This window comes from Hyperolius riggenbachi, chromosome 6 (genome assembly GCF_040937935.1).
Source record: "Hyperolius riggenbachi isolate aHypRig1 chromosome 6, aHypRig1.pri, whole genome shotgun sequence".
Taxonomy (NCBI): Eukaryota; Metazoa; Chordata; class Amphibia; order Anura; family Hyperoliidae; genus Hyperolius; species Hyperolius riggenbachi.
In genome coordinates, this window is record NC_090651.1 from 330,841,755 (window position 1) to 330,856,560 (window position 14,806).

The following is a 14,806-nucleotide window of genomic DNA, read 5'->3' on the forward strand; positions in this document are numbered from 1 at the left end:
CTGACTGAGCTTTGCCTGTGAACATTTGAAAGGTAGAGATGAGTTTTGCAAGTCTGCTTTGGTCTGATGAGACTAAACTGGAACTGTTTGGGCACATGGATGTTGCTTATGTTTGGCGAAGAAAGGGAGAGGCCTTCAACCCTAGGAACACAGTTCCTACAGTTAAATGTGGTAGTTATAGCATCCTGCTGGTGGTGGTGGGTGAGTGGGGGGGGGGGGTCGGGGTAGCCTCAGGCACAGGCACAGGGAGACTTGTTCACGTGCATGGCATAATGAAAACAAATTATGTTGGAGAATATGCTGAAATCTGCTCGTAGTCAGGGCTCAAGTTATCTCAGTTTTCCAACAAAACAATGACCCAAAGCATACATCGAAATTAGTCCAATAGTTTCTCAAGGATACCACAACCAAGATCCAGGAGTGGTCTGCACAGAGCCCAGACATTAGTCCTATTGAAAATGTGTTGAGGGTGCTCAAAGTGAATGTCCAACAATGCAACTTAGACCAGCTAGAATGGTTTGCAATAGAAACATGGGTCAAAATCCCTCAAGAGATCTGTGCCATCCTAGTAAAAGGCCTACTCCAAGGGCCCTTTTCCCCTTCCCCGCGTTTTGCGATCTGATTCCAATTACTAACGTATCACAAAACGCACGGTACAGTAAAACTAATGGAAACGGCAGCGGCTATTTCCTTTAGTGCGATCTGATTGCGATGTGATTTTGTCCCGTGCACATTCGTCATCCTGACACATTTTGGATGCGATTGAGAGCCTATACCAGATATGGGAAAACTTGGCCCTCCAGCTGTTACGGAACTACAAGTCCCACAATGCATTTGCCTTTGAGTCATGACTGTGGCTGTCAGACTCCTGCAATGCATTGTGGAACTTGTAGTTCCATAACAGCTGGAGGGCCAAGTTTGCCCATGCCTGGCCTATACTGAGTATAGTTGCTCAATCGCATTAGGGGAAATTAGTTTGAAACGCAGTGCGATTGCCATTGGGATCGCGTTCCATAGTGGAAAAGAGCCATTAGAGATTGTTGTAAGTTTTGACTCAGAAAGGGTACTGTAATGATCGCTGCTGCAGCAGCTATTACTGGAAGTAATAGTGCTGCAGCTCAGGCAGTTCTGATCTATTTCCATGCAAGTTGCATAGCTTTGTCTGTCTTTCCCTGCTGTCAGCTTGTGACTGATTATCATTCACCTGTGTGGGAATCTGCATGTCTGCTCCCATTGGATGACCTCAGTATAAAGATCTGCTTCCTGCAGGGTTTCCTTGGGTTTTCATAGCTTCAGCTTAAGCCTGCCTTGCTGTCGCTTTAGCCCCCGATCGTGTTTCTTGTTATAAAGATACTTTGCTGGTCTTTGCATCATATATTGGTTCATTGCCAATATATATGCATACCAGCACGTTTATTATTTTCCTTGTATTTGTGTTACGTTAATACATCAGTGTCGCTGATGTATACGTACACGAACTGTTTATATCCTGTGTGCAGTTAGTCAGCTTTCCAGCACGTTTTGGTAGGTTGCGCGTACCGTGACCACCCGTGCTGAGGTAGTTACCCTGCTCCTGATTCTGCTTGTGGATTGCGTTCATCTCTGCGAAGAGATAACGAATCCTTCTGAATCCTGTTCTGTTACTGTTTGTGGATTGCGTTCATCTCTGCGAAGAGATAGCGAATCCTTCTGAGTCCTGTTCCCTGTATTACTCCAGTCCTAGTCAGCGTTCCTGCTTATGTCATATATCGGTTCATTGCCGATATATACATATGTTAGTCAGAAGTTACAAATAGTTTCATTGATAGCTGTAATTGTAATACGCTAGGAAAACATACTTATTGTATATTTATCTGTGTTACGTTCATCTATCTTAATCCTGCTATTTTCTGACTGTCCTGTCCTGTCTTTGTGAGGCACGCCATCGCCGCATCGCATTGGCTGCCTCATTTCAGTCTGTCTGGTTTTGGACGCTTGCTGTCGCTAAGTAGCCGCTAGCTAGCAAGCGTTCATTCTGTCTTCCTGTCCTGATCTCCTCAGTTCTGGTTTATGCGCTCAGCGCTACTTTGCGCTGAGACGTTATAACGAAAGCATTGTTTGTGGCTGTCAGATCTGCACCGGCTCTGTGCGCCACAATCTCCTATTGGAGTCAGTCCTCCCCTCCACTACATTAGGGATAGCCTGTTTCCTGGTGCTAGTGTGTGTACCTCCTCCACGCCAGCTCATGCGTTGCATGCTGACTGTGGAGAATACACCACCAAGCGTTACAGGTACACTATTGACTATTAATGGCCAGGGGGCTAATCATTTTAGATGTCTTATTTTTGGCCTTTCTTGTATCAATAAAATATCCTAATTAAACTGGTGGACTTGCTTTTAGTGTATTTGTCTGGTTTTTACAGATAAGGAGCAATCTCTGGAAGATGTCGGATTGGGTCAGGACAGTCTTGGAGATCCAGCATCACTTACAGAGAACCTTCTTGCCCTCAACTTACAGTCTTCTTACAAGCTGAATGAGGACACGGTGGGAGGAAATGTAGCCAGCGGAGCGCTAGAAGAGGGTAATTATATTTCACCAAGAACCTTCTAAGCGGAATAATGAGTGAAGTGTCCCTGAAGTAAATGTGGGCAGTATAGCTGAGCCCTGCAAAACTACATGGCTAAACATTCTACTACAGTTGTTTAAAGTGAACCAGAGACGAAGCAACCTCATGTATTTTACCATATATATCAGTGGGAACATTCGAGAAAACACCTACCCTGCTCTCTTTCATTTTCAACTGTTCAGCTTGCTTCTTATCAGCCCTGATAAATCCCTGACTGAGCATTCAGTCTGGCTTTGCTCAGGAATTATTATAGCTGAGTCTGTGTTCTCTGGTGTCTTTTTAAGCCCAAGCTTGCCCCCTGCTGGCTCTGCTCAGGAATCATTATAGTTGAGTCATTATAGCAAAGCCAGACTGAATGCTCAGTCGGGGATTTTATCAGGGCTGATTAGAAGCAAGCTGAGCAGTTAAAAATGAAACAGACAGCAGGGTAGGTGTTTTCTCTAATGCTCCCACTGATATATATGGTAAAATACATGAGGGTGCTTCATCTCTGGTTCACTTTAAAGTGTACTCGAGGTGAACCTTGGGACAAAAAACAGGAGGCCTGCAAATCCTGTCAAGGCTTCCCATGACATCCTCCGGATCACCATTGCCACTTGGGAAACCCCCGGAAAAATTTCAATGAGCTTGTCGGATTTAAGATCCGAGCGGCGTTCCACACCTGCCTGAGTACAGCCGCGCCTGCGCAGTAGCTCCATGCATGAAGAAGAGCGCAACCTGGACATTCAGGACGGTCACAGAGAGCAAGGATAGGGGCAAGGAGAACATGGCAAGTGCAGCAAACGGGGAACAGAGGCGCCAGCAGGGTAAAAGTGGATAAAACCTTTAAAATTTGCTTGGAGGAAGCGGTGAACTTACCTCCATAAAGCAGACACGAAAGACTGTATAATAGTAATCACATTTATTATATAGTACCCCAAAAGTGCAACGCGTTTCGCAGGCCACGTCCACTTCATCAGGCAATAAACGTGAGGACAAACAGAATTTCAGCAGTAGCAGGAGTAGTGACTTCTTAATCCTGAGTGAGGACAGGTCTATTCTCCTCACCTGCCTATACAGTGGTTGCCTTTGTGGTAACCCACGTTTGTGAGTATACTCTTCTCACTAATTATCTTTACTAGTTTTATGCTGAACATACTACACTATATTGGGCACTCGGTTTCTCTAACCTTACTTCTTAGGCAAGTATCTGTTTTTTGACACAAGTTTCACCTTGGGTTCACTTTAAAGAGGATCTTAGATAAACTTTTACTCATTGCATAATTGTGTTCCTTTCATATAGTTTATAGGGCATTCCTCAAGCCAAATACTTTTTTTGTTTTTGTATTAATACTCTAATTCGCTATAAACTAAACAAGCCTCGCCCACAGCTTCTCCAGAGAGCCTTGGCACTGTAGCAGCTTTTACAATAGGTGCCTACGGCGGCACAGTTTTTCTTAAAGGGAACCTGAACTGAGTAAAAATATTTAAAATAAACACACGAGGTAACTTCAAATGAACATTACATAGTTACCTTGCCATCAGTTCCTCTCAGAAGCTCACCATTTTCCTCTGACAATGATCCCTTCCAGTTCTGACAACATTTTGTCAGAACTGAAATGTGTCAGTTGCTGTCAGTTATAGCTGAGAGGACAACTGATGTGTCCATGTTTCCTTATGGCTCAAGTGGGCGATGTTACAGTTTAACAGTGTGCTGACCAGAAAGCTGTTATGGGGTAATGGCCATTTTCAAAATGGAGGACACAGAATTCCATTGATCACAGTGAACAACCAGGACGTGGAAGAGGAGAAAGAGATTGAGGAGTAGACTATACGGGAGGTAAGTATGACTTGTGTATGTTTATTTTGACTTTTAATTTTCAGTTCAGGTTCTCTTTAAAGAGCTCTTGCACCCTTTTTTCCTGCTTCGATTTACACCTTACTGAAGCTTAGCAGACTTAAACTCAGATTTTAAAATGAATGGTGTTTGTCTTTCCCCCCAATTCAGTGGCGGTGCTGAAGAGATTACTAGTACGTAACATCCGCCTCAGCCTCGATGCAGATTCCCTCTCTAACTTGGACAGCTGGTCTGAGTTTTCCCGCGAAGAAAGTGGAGCCTCTCAGAATGCACCAGATGAGAAGTCCTCTAATGGCGACCAAGCAGACAACCTGGCAACAGAGTCTGAGAAGGAAAGGAAGGACTCTGGAGAGAATGGTGAGGCCTCCCAGATATGTGGCTGGAATCATAGAGGTGACTTGTAGATATAACATTTCATGGGATAAAGTCGTGATTTTGGTCTTGGTCTTGTTGTACATGCAGCCTTTTTGTGTGTGTGTGTGTGGAGGGGGGGGGGGGGGGGGGGGTATTCTAGCATCATCTCACTTCTGCACCACTATAAATATTGTATTGTGTCAAAAAAAAGAAAAAAAATACCTGCTATGGATTTTTAGTGTATTGAAATACATAACCATGCAATGTTTCACCTAACATCCATTTTGGTTAAGCAGGAGGAATATTGAAATTTACCGTGCATTACCATAGCAACGTGCGTGTCGCTAATGGGGTAACAGGCAGTGTTCTTGCTGCGTTGCTACCGGTAAAGTTGCAGGCACTACTTGCGCACAGACTATCGTGCATCATGGCCTTTGTTATTTTGACGTCTAACATATGTTTATTCAGCTTTATTTCTTGACCTTCTGGTTCTTCTTTAATGGGTTTCAATATCTTCCGCACACAGGTCAAGACATGGCTTCTAGAGATGTTGGGGAGTCTCTGTGTGCCCCTATTGTGCTGTCACAGGAGCAATCGGAGGAGGTCAGAAGGCGCATCCTACTACTGGAGCAGAGGGTCCAACAACTCAAGGTCAGTGTTCATGCTCGGCTCGCTGTATTCATGTGTAACTTATGCTAGAATAGAACACGGCGCTTCACAAACTAGTTCACACACCCTTCAAGCCTGGGGCATTTTGTCAATGTACTCCTGGACACCACCAAAAGTGAGTGTGGCCATACAACTGATGTTAAAGAGACTCTGTATAAAAAAAAAAAAAATTAAAAAAAACCTCCCCTTGGGGGTACTTGCCTCGGGAGGGGGAAGCTTCAGGGTCCCAATGAGGCTTCCCCCATCCCTGTAGCTGCAGGCAATCCAGCGCTGGCTCCCCCGAAGCCCCCAGCAATCCTCCCCCGACAAGCCTGACAAGGCTTGATATATTAACCTCTCCGGGATCCTGCGCAGTCACAGTAGCGGCTCTTCCTTCGGGCTAGGCGGCAATAGCCGAGACCAATCATCCGCTCTACTGCACAGACGCAAGAGGACTCGCGTCTGTGCAGTACAGCGGATCGATCAGGTTCGGTTATTTCCGCCTTACCAGAATGAAAACCTGTTAGTACGCCTGCGCAGGATCGCGGTAAATATTTACATTGCCGCACTTCGGGGGACTCGGGCGCTGGTAGAGTACGCGCTGCACATATTTTTTGAACAATTGGTGGAAAGTAGAAGCGGAGAGGAGCTGAATGCGGCCCTCTAACAGGCCGCCTTCATAGCACCCGCTTACCGAATGCGGCCTTGGCCGGTCGTAGTTTGGCCTGGCCTAGCCTGACACGTTGTGTGTAATCACCTGAAACTCCAATGTAGCTTGTTCTGCTAAAATCCCTTCGTGTGCCGTGTCATGATTTTCTATGTGCAGGGGTGGTGTTCCTGTTGAATACTTGGCACCGGCTGGTCGTGTTAGTTAATCGGTACTTGTGTGGGCTCCGCCATCTGGCTTTGTATTGATTGTGGCAGAACTGTTAATCTTGGCTGTAATTTGAGCATTGGAGTCTATGCAATATATAATAAGCCCACATCACTCCTTGCTTTCTAGCAGCCACATTTAAAGAGGATCTCCAGTGAAACAAATGTAATTAAAAAAAGTGCTTCGTTTTTACAATAACTATGTATAAATGATTTAGTCAGTGTTTGCCCATTGTAAAACCTTTCCTCTCCCCGATTTACATTCTGACATTTATCACATGGTGACATTTTTAATGCTGGCAGGTGATGTCAGTGGAAGGAGATGCTGCTTGTTTTTTTTTGGCAGTTGGAAACTGTAAAAAGCTGTTATTTCCCACAATGCAACAAGGCTTCCACAGTGTGATGTCAGAACCATAGTCCTGACATCACACTGTGGGAGAGGTTTCACCACAATATCAGCCATACAGAGCCCCCTGATGATCTATTTATAAAAACGAATAGATTTCTCATGGGAAAGGGGGTATCAGCTACTGAGCGGGATGACGTTCAATCCTTGGTTACAGTTTCTCTTTAATAGAGCAAGGGTTCCATAAGTATTTATTGTGTCTCCTCTTCTTCCATTCTCAGCTCATAGAAGAGGACTACCAACACCTGCAGAGGATTGTCGCCAAATTCACTGTATCCCAAAGTAGTTTTACATGAACAAGGTAAGAGCATCAGTCTCTGGGGATTCTACATCCAGAGTATAGCTGGGAGTTCATAATATTTACACTGTATGGGCCCTTTTCCACTACAGGTGCTTGCGATTGCTGAATCGCAAATCGCTAGCGATTTTAAAATCGCCAGGGATTGCTAAATAACATAGGAATCGCGGTAGGTAATTTCCACTACCGCAATTCGATTTTTACAAAAGCGCGATCTCGCCACGGAACTATTTTTTTTGCCGCGATTTTGCTATGCTATGCAGTGCATAGCAAAATCGCAATTGCCGGGAAAAATGTGTACTTTGCTGAATCGCAATCGCTAGCGGTTAGTGCAAACTCTAGCGATTGCTAGTGGAAAAGGGCCCTAAACCAGGATTTGTTTCAAATGCAATGTGTTTTGTGTGCAAGCCATTTGGTCACATAAAGTCTCCCCCCCCCCCCCCCCCCCCAAAAAAAAAAAACAAAATGAAGCCTGGCATATTCAAATCATTTGATTAGTGAATAGGAACATTATATAAAGGAAAATTGATTGATAGAATGTGTTCTAGGGCCAGATATATTTGGCAGGTTGTATTGTAGTTTATTTCTGGATTTCACTGGTCGGTGTGTCAATCCGATGGGACATAGGATTGACACAATCCACATGCAAGTCGCTTTTTCACCTGAGTTTTCTCCTAGGAGATCTTTTCACAACTTGTAACTAAAATGCCTTTTTAACCTCCAGCCAGCAAACCAATACTGAAAATAATTTTGACAATACTTTTTCACCTACTTTTTGGGTACTTCTTCCATTGAAAAGTGCAAAAAAATTATTTTATTTTAAATCGAAGATGAAAAATGATCTCCTAGGAGAAAATCAGGAGGAAGAGTGAATTGCATATGGCCCATGTGAGACACAAAGTAAGAACTATAGATGCCAGATTATATTACCCAGCATCCCTTGAGGCCAAACCACCTGTGTGTGGAGATAGACAACTAGTTCACAGGAAGAGGGCGGTGGCCACTCACTGTACAAGTGGTCACTACGTTAGCCGAGGCAGTAAAGAATTGAACATTCTTTGGATCCTTATAATAGGATAATATAGTTACCTACCAGATCCTTTTCCTTCTGCATCACTCCCAGATCCCCTTTGTTTGCCATCTTCTAGTGCGTAGCCCCACCCCCTTACAGAAAAGGTAACCGACTTGCCTTCAGTTTTGATTGGCCAATTACTGACGAATTTTCCAACTCCGTGTAGTATGAGAGGTTACCTACACAATCTGTGCATAGTATTTAAAATCTGTTGGCCCTTATACTGCATGGAGGTGTTCAAATTGGCCAATCAATATTGAAGGTGTGTACCAGGCCTAAACCATCTCTACTCGTCTCCCGATCTTAGCTAGGGTTGTCACACTGGTGGGGGGAAACGGCTAATATATGGGAGTCACTAGGGGATATAAAACAATTATAAATAATTGAAAAGGAGGATAAGTGGAGGGCTTTTAAAACTATTAGACCTTGTTTCCCCCTTATGGACCAGAGCAGTTTTGACATTTTAGATATATCCCTATTTAAGGAGCAATAACTTTATCCCTACTTATGACCCCTAAATGAAATGTATATCGATTTTTTCAAGACAAACTAGACTTCCACTGTATGGCATTTTTTCCCTAGAACAATTTTGTTTTCTATGCATTTTAATGGGAAAAAGAAAGAAATAGAGAAAACACGTTATTTCTCAGTTTTACCAATTCCAGTTAAAAAATAAAAAAGCGCTACTGTAGATAAAGAAACCTAATTTTTTGTTTGGTGTTTTCTACCGTTTATTGCAAAACTTAGATTATGTTCCTGTCGCAATTTATGGTGAAGATATTTGATTCTGAAATATTACAGTGTGTATTTTTCACTATGAACTGAGAAAATGTGTTTTTAATGGTGAAAATCAATCCTATTGGCTCAGGGAACATATATTCCCTTTCACCAATTCGTGCTGCAGCAGGAGTGCACAGGAGCAATGGCCAACTGTGCACAGCTGTGCTTCAGCATCTGTTTTGTATCCTTTGGCGCTCCCAACATATCACCTACATAAGTTTTTGGAGTTTTTTTTATTAATTCATGCTGATTCCTCCCTTACAGGTCTTATCTGTGCCACAGAGTACCCCGGCATCCCTTCATGTGGAACTGTTTTGCCAGGAATGGCACGGACTGCACACCAAATCCTCCGCCATGGTGGACTCATCTCGGCGACCAGTCATGCGGGTGGGAGCTGTGGGACCCAATAAGGCAGCCAGTCATAGGATTGGAATGGGGGGGTGGTGCCCTTTACTTTTTTTTTAAGGAAAAGAGGTGAGCCCCCTCTTTTATATCAGCACACAAGTGCCTTATTGCTTTTTTATATGTATTTTTTTTTAGGGACTGTAGTAGGGTGGGGGAGATGCTGAGATCTCTATATATATTATGTAATCTTTTTTCTTTATATATATATATATATCAGATATAGAGATTTGTTATAGTAGCTGTACAGTAAAATTATCTTGTTTGCCTCAAAGAGAGAGAGAGAGGCTGGCCCTTCAATAGCCACGCCCTGATTTTTTTTTATGTTAAACATTGCCAAATTCCACCAGTTTGTAGCCTTTACCATAGTGGGCTATGAGATGACCATTGTGAGCATTGCTTCAATCAGCATGGATAAAGTATAAGATGAAAGAATTAAAGAGGAACGTTTTTTTTCTTAATTACAGAGGAAGTAATACGGTACGTTGAATTACAGATGATTTCATTGGACGGTGCTGACACTTAAAGGGTTAATGCACCGAAATCTGAGATTTCAGGTTTGGAATGGTGGCGGCAAGTTGTACCTATCCCCGCTACCTTCATGTATCTCATAGGCACTCCAGAGGCACGAGCCCCCCGTTTCATCCACGCTTCATGTTTGTAAAATATTTAGCTGGAAGTGTAAGAACCGCCTTAGGGTGGTGCCTGAGAGGAGGGCGGAGCTGAGAACTCATGCGGAGATACAAGAAGCCGGTTGGTTGGTTCATCCTGCTGTCTCTTGAAGTAAGACAATCAGAAGACATGTAACGTGCACAGAGGGCTGAGCTAATAGTCTGTTGAGTCACTAATGATATCACTGTGGCAGGTGGCCTCGGCACCTCCGCTAATAGTCCATGTGGGCAACCTTTACCTTATCAGACCTCACTATTATTACCAATTGACTAGAATCTGAGCAGTGTGTTCATATTGATAAATACAACAAAAGTGCTTAATATATGGAAAGACATGAATGGTGCTAACAGCCAATCACATTATGCCTGCCATTTTCCGACACACCCTGAAAACACAAAGAGGAGAATCTGATTGGTGGCTAAGAGCAACACGCTTTTAGCATTAGGCCGTAATGTCTCACTGTAGCATTTCCACATAGACAAGTTCTATTCCTTATGTAATAATCTGAAGTAAAGCAAAGGCGGTGCTCCTGGCAACCGGTCAAATTCCAGATGTTGTGGGGTTTTTTTTCCATTTGGTGTAATTGAAATCCTGTAGTCAGCCAGCCAGGCCATGAGCATTCCTGCTGGTGTTACTAAGCAAAGTCCAGCCACACATAGCAGTTGGTTAGAATTCATCCTTTACCGTCATCTCAGTTGCATTGATTACTCTGGGTGGCTTTTAAATCAGACTTCAGCTTTGCTCTATACACTGCCTTACTACCTCACCTCCCTCAGTATTAAAGCAGGAGGGTCAGCCATACTATGCCAGGAAAAAAAACACATATATAAGTAGATAAATACTTGATCTACTTACATAACACATGTATTGTACTGTCCACGCTTTGATTACAGTGAATTTTCTAAAGTAAATGAAGAGAATTCTGTTCCTGGCAGTCTCCATCTCTTTTTCCCTCAGACTGAAGCCAAATCCTGATGTCATTTCCTCCTTTACTTTTCTCCTCCAATCTGCTGTGTCATCTCTGGCTTGAGCACAGGATCAGGTTTCAGCTCAGTCTGTCACACTGAACTGCTCTTATCCAATCACAGAGGAGCAGGAATGTGGGAGGGGTGATGTCAAGCTTCCCTCTCTCACTGTCTTCTGCGATGGCGAGAGAATAGAGCCTGGCTGACTGAAACAAGATAATTAGAGCAGAGGCATTTCTGAATAGATTGGGGTACTTGCAACGCAGGGTGAGATTCTTTGCAGCATTATAAACACAGTGCAGTGTTTAAGTTGAATTTGATTTTGTGGCTGAGAATCCCGCTTTAAGCTTCTCCTACTGTCATTGAGTTTTTTTCTTGTGTTTATAGGAGGGGAGGGGCTAATGAGGCAAGTGATAATTGTTTCAGGCTGTCTCTGAGGGGGTGGGGCTACCTAAGACAAAACCCTTTTCTTGTCTATGTGTAGAAACTAGCTGGCTAAGACAAGGGCACCTAAATAGGTGGTTGAAGGGTGGCCAAGCTCCGACTATGCTCAGCACAGTCCATGCAGAAGCCGGTGTGGCCTTCAGCCTGCTGCTTTTAGTGCTCAGTCAGTTGATCAGGGGCGGGGCAAGAGCATCGGTAGATCGATGACCCTTAAGGTTGCACTACATCAAACAGTGAAACTCTGCAGTTTGATCGATTTTTCAATAAATTCCCTGCTGGAATCTATTGAAAATTGTAGTGCCATGTGTGGTAGCAATCGATTCTTTCTGAATCTATATTTTTCAGAACGAAATTGATCTTTTTGGAATGTTGGGTCGAAATCTATAAGTGTATGGCCATCTCAACACTAGAGGGAGCCGGTGGGAGGAATCTTCTGGCTTGCACTCGACATGTAATGAGCACAGGCAGTGTTATACTCTCTGCCTGCATCCATCTACACTTCCGATTGTCAGTAAGATGCGAATAGCACTGGCTTGCATGCAAATTGTTTGCAGCATGCAAATGAGCTAATCAATGTTAACAGGAAATGATTTGATTTGCTGAATTCGTATTTGCAGGGAAGGCAGGATGCTTAGCCTCACATTAACCTTCTGTAGTTACCCCAATGCACGACTGACGGGCTGGTATTGGCTGTGAGGCCTGATACTGTGATGGCGCCCCCCAGGTGCCCTGTGTGGTAGAGGCAGCTCTTGTGGAAGCAAGTTAAAGGAGAACTCCAAGTTGTGTTAAAAATGCCTCCTATTTATCTCAATTGTTGCTACTGATCTTTGAATATTGTTTTTTCCCCCTTATAATCTTCTTCAAAATATTACTGGACAAAAAAAAATTTCCTCTGTTGAAAATACCACATACTCCTGTATTGAGTTTAATTACACAATCAGACTGCAGTTTATTGAAGCAAACTGAAAACGAAAAAAAACCTTCTGAGATAATGAAGTGTATGTGTAGTACGGATGATGAATAGAACATTAGTAGCAAAGAAAAGAGTCTCCTTTTTATTTTTGGTTGTCGAACCACTGATACATAACAGAGTTCTTCTTTAACTGCTACCAATGGCTGACAAGGCGAGGGATCTTATGTATGTGTATACAATGAATGGCGTAGACAAGTGCTTAGATAATGGTTATGGAAATAGCCAGAGATTTGTTTTGTTCTCTGCAGTTGTCCCTTGAAACAGTCACACCTTAAAGGCCAAGACACACAGCAAGAAAGCAGATACTGGTGGGTGGGAGTCCTCTCTGACCTCTTCTCTCTCTCAGGACCCCCAAAGCCAGACACTATAGGATTTGATCCTCGATGTGTCTTTCTGTAGAGTAAAATAATCGTCAGGCCAAGAAAACTACATTCTGTAATGTAAAATCAGCAAGGAGCACTCAAGGCTATACATAATACAGCAAGGCCTGTTATCCAGAAGTCTCAACTAACAGGCATGCCTCGGGGGAACCTTTTTGGGGGCGGGATTGTTTTGCTGTCTTAAAGGGGAACTGAAGTGAGAGTGATATGGTGGCTGCCATATTTATCTCCTTTCAAACAATGCCAGTTGCCTGGCTGTCCTGCTATTTGTCTATAATAGTGTCTGAAACACACCAGAAACAATCATGCAGCTAATCTTGTCAGATCTGACAATAATGTCAGATACACCTGATCTGCTGCATGCTTGTTCAGGGTCTATGGCTAAAAGTATTAGAGGTAGAGGATCAGGAGGGCTGTCAGGCAACTGGTATTACTTAAAAGTAAATAAATATGGCAGCCTCCGTATCCCTCTCACTTCAGTTGCCCTTTAAAATACACACGGGCCCCCTGCGATGTCCTGTATCTTCGAGCGGACTCCTGGCGGCTTTTTGGCATCCATTCACAGCTCCCGGCGTGTCATGTGACCCGACGCGTCATGTGACCCGACGCGGATCAGGTGACACGCTGGGAGACCTACATGGAGGCCGCTAGGAGCTACAGGACATTGCTGGAGGAGGGGTGAGTATTTAATGCTGTACTGCTGATGATCACCTGGCTTTTTTATGAAGATTTGGAGGGAGCGAGCATCCACCAGACCCCCAGATTCACTCCAGGTCCTAGGCAACAGCCTAGGTCTGCCTTGTAAATGATCCGGCTCTGCCGCCAGTGACAGATACCGTGGACACTGCTGTAGTAAAGAATGCCATTTAAGCCAACCAAGAAGTAGACTTATAAATATCAGCTGAAGGTGGCTTGACCCATTAAAATGATTTGCTGTGATGTGGCAGCAATGCCGCTAAATCAGACCCTATGAGAGGGGTGCATCGGCGCTGTCATCAAGGAAGCTGTTGTCAAGAGGCAACTTACAGCTGTTTCAAGAGTTCTCTTGGATGACAAAGAAACTCTGACTAGATGGGGAAGCAAAACTCTTAAGACTGAATTTACAGATATTTTGTCATGCTCTAGATATAGCTACTGACCTTTGCTAAATAGATGCCCCTTTTCTGGGGCGAATTAATAGAGTATATGGGGCAGCTTGCAGCTGTGGCGGATGTAATTTAACAGCCCCTGCTGGACTTCTGAGACTTGTAGTCCCACCGCAGACGCTGCTGCCCATCTATGATGTTGATAATTGGAGGAATCATCATTAATCAGATCTGCACAACGAGGGGTATTATATATATATTTGTATTTTTTTTTCCGGCCAGATGTGGCTCTATTCCGTTTGGTTATTTAAATATCATTCCTATATATTTATATATATATGAAGCTTTTTTGTAGGTTTCTTTTTTGTTTCATATTTTGGGAGAGCGTGTGGCTTGGAGGCTACTAAACTGGGCCGGGATCATTAGTCCTGCGAGATGTATTTTCAGCATATGCCAAAGAACATTTTTTTTTTTCCAAAAACTGTTAAACTTTCAAAATGTCACAAACAATAAAAGTTTTTTTTCCTCCATTTTTATTCTTTGTCTCTGTGTGTTCCTGTTAAGATAGAACTCTAATAATGATAACGTGTATTTAGTCAACAAGTGTTCACCAAAGCAGCTGCTCTGCACTGTACCTATTTTATTTCTACACAATCATTTAAAGAAGAACTGAAGTGAGAAGAATATTTCCTTTTAAACAATACCAGTTGCCTGGCAGTTCTGCTGATGTATTTAGCTGCAGCAGTGTCTGAATAACACCAGAAACAAGCATGTAGCTAATATTGACAGATCTGATAATAATGTCAGAAACACCTGATCTGCTGCATGCTTGTTCAGGGTCTATAACTAAAAGTATTATAGGCAGAGGAGCAGCAGGACTGCCAGGCAACTTGGATTGTTTAAAAGGAAATGCATATGGTGGCTTCTATATCCCTCTCACTTCAGGTTTTCTTTAAGTATCTCCAGAGGAGTTATCAAGTCATTCAACAAACCTGGACTTAAAGAGGACCA

At 43.3% G+C, this 14,806-nt stretch overlaps 1 protein-coding gene across 7 annotated transcripts in view; it reads left to right on the forward strand.

The window, feature by feature from the left end:
- The window catches only part of ARHGEF1 (Rho guanine nucleotide exchange factor 1), a 173,291-nt gene extending 158,966 nt beyond the window's left edge, over positions 1-14,325 (forward strand). For all 7 annotated transcript variants that reach the window (XM_068241440.1, XM_068241442.1, XM_068241441.1 and 4 more), the window contains 5 exons: positions 2,403-2,561; positions 4,594-4,800; positions 5,324-5,448; positions 6,946-7,025; positions 9,139-14,325. In XM_068241440.1, the coding sequence (XP_068097541.1) occupies positions 2,403-2,561; positions 4,594-4,800; positions 5,324-5,448; positions 6,946-7,020 (566 nt within the window). In that variant the 3' untranslated portion in view covers positions 7,021-7,025; positions 9,139-14,325. The remainder of the gene's footprint in view (positions 1-2,402; positions 2,562-4,593; positions 4,801-5,323; positions 5,449-6,945; positions 7,026-9,138) is intronic.
- The last annotated feature ends 481 nt before the right edge of the window (positions 14,326-14,806 follow it).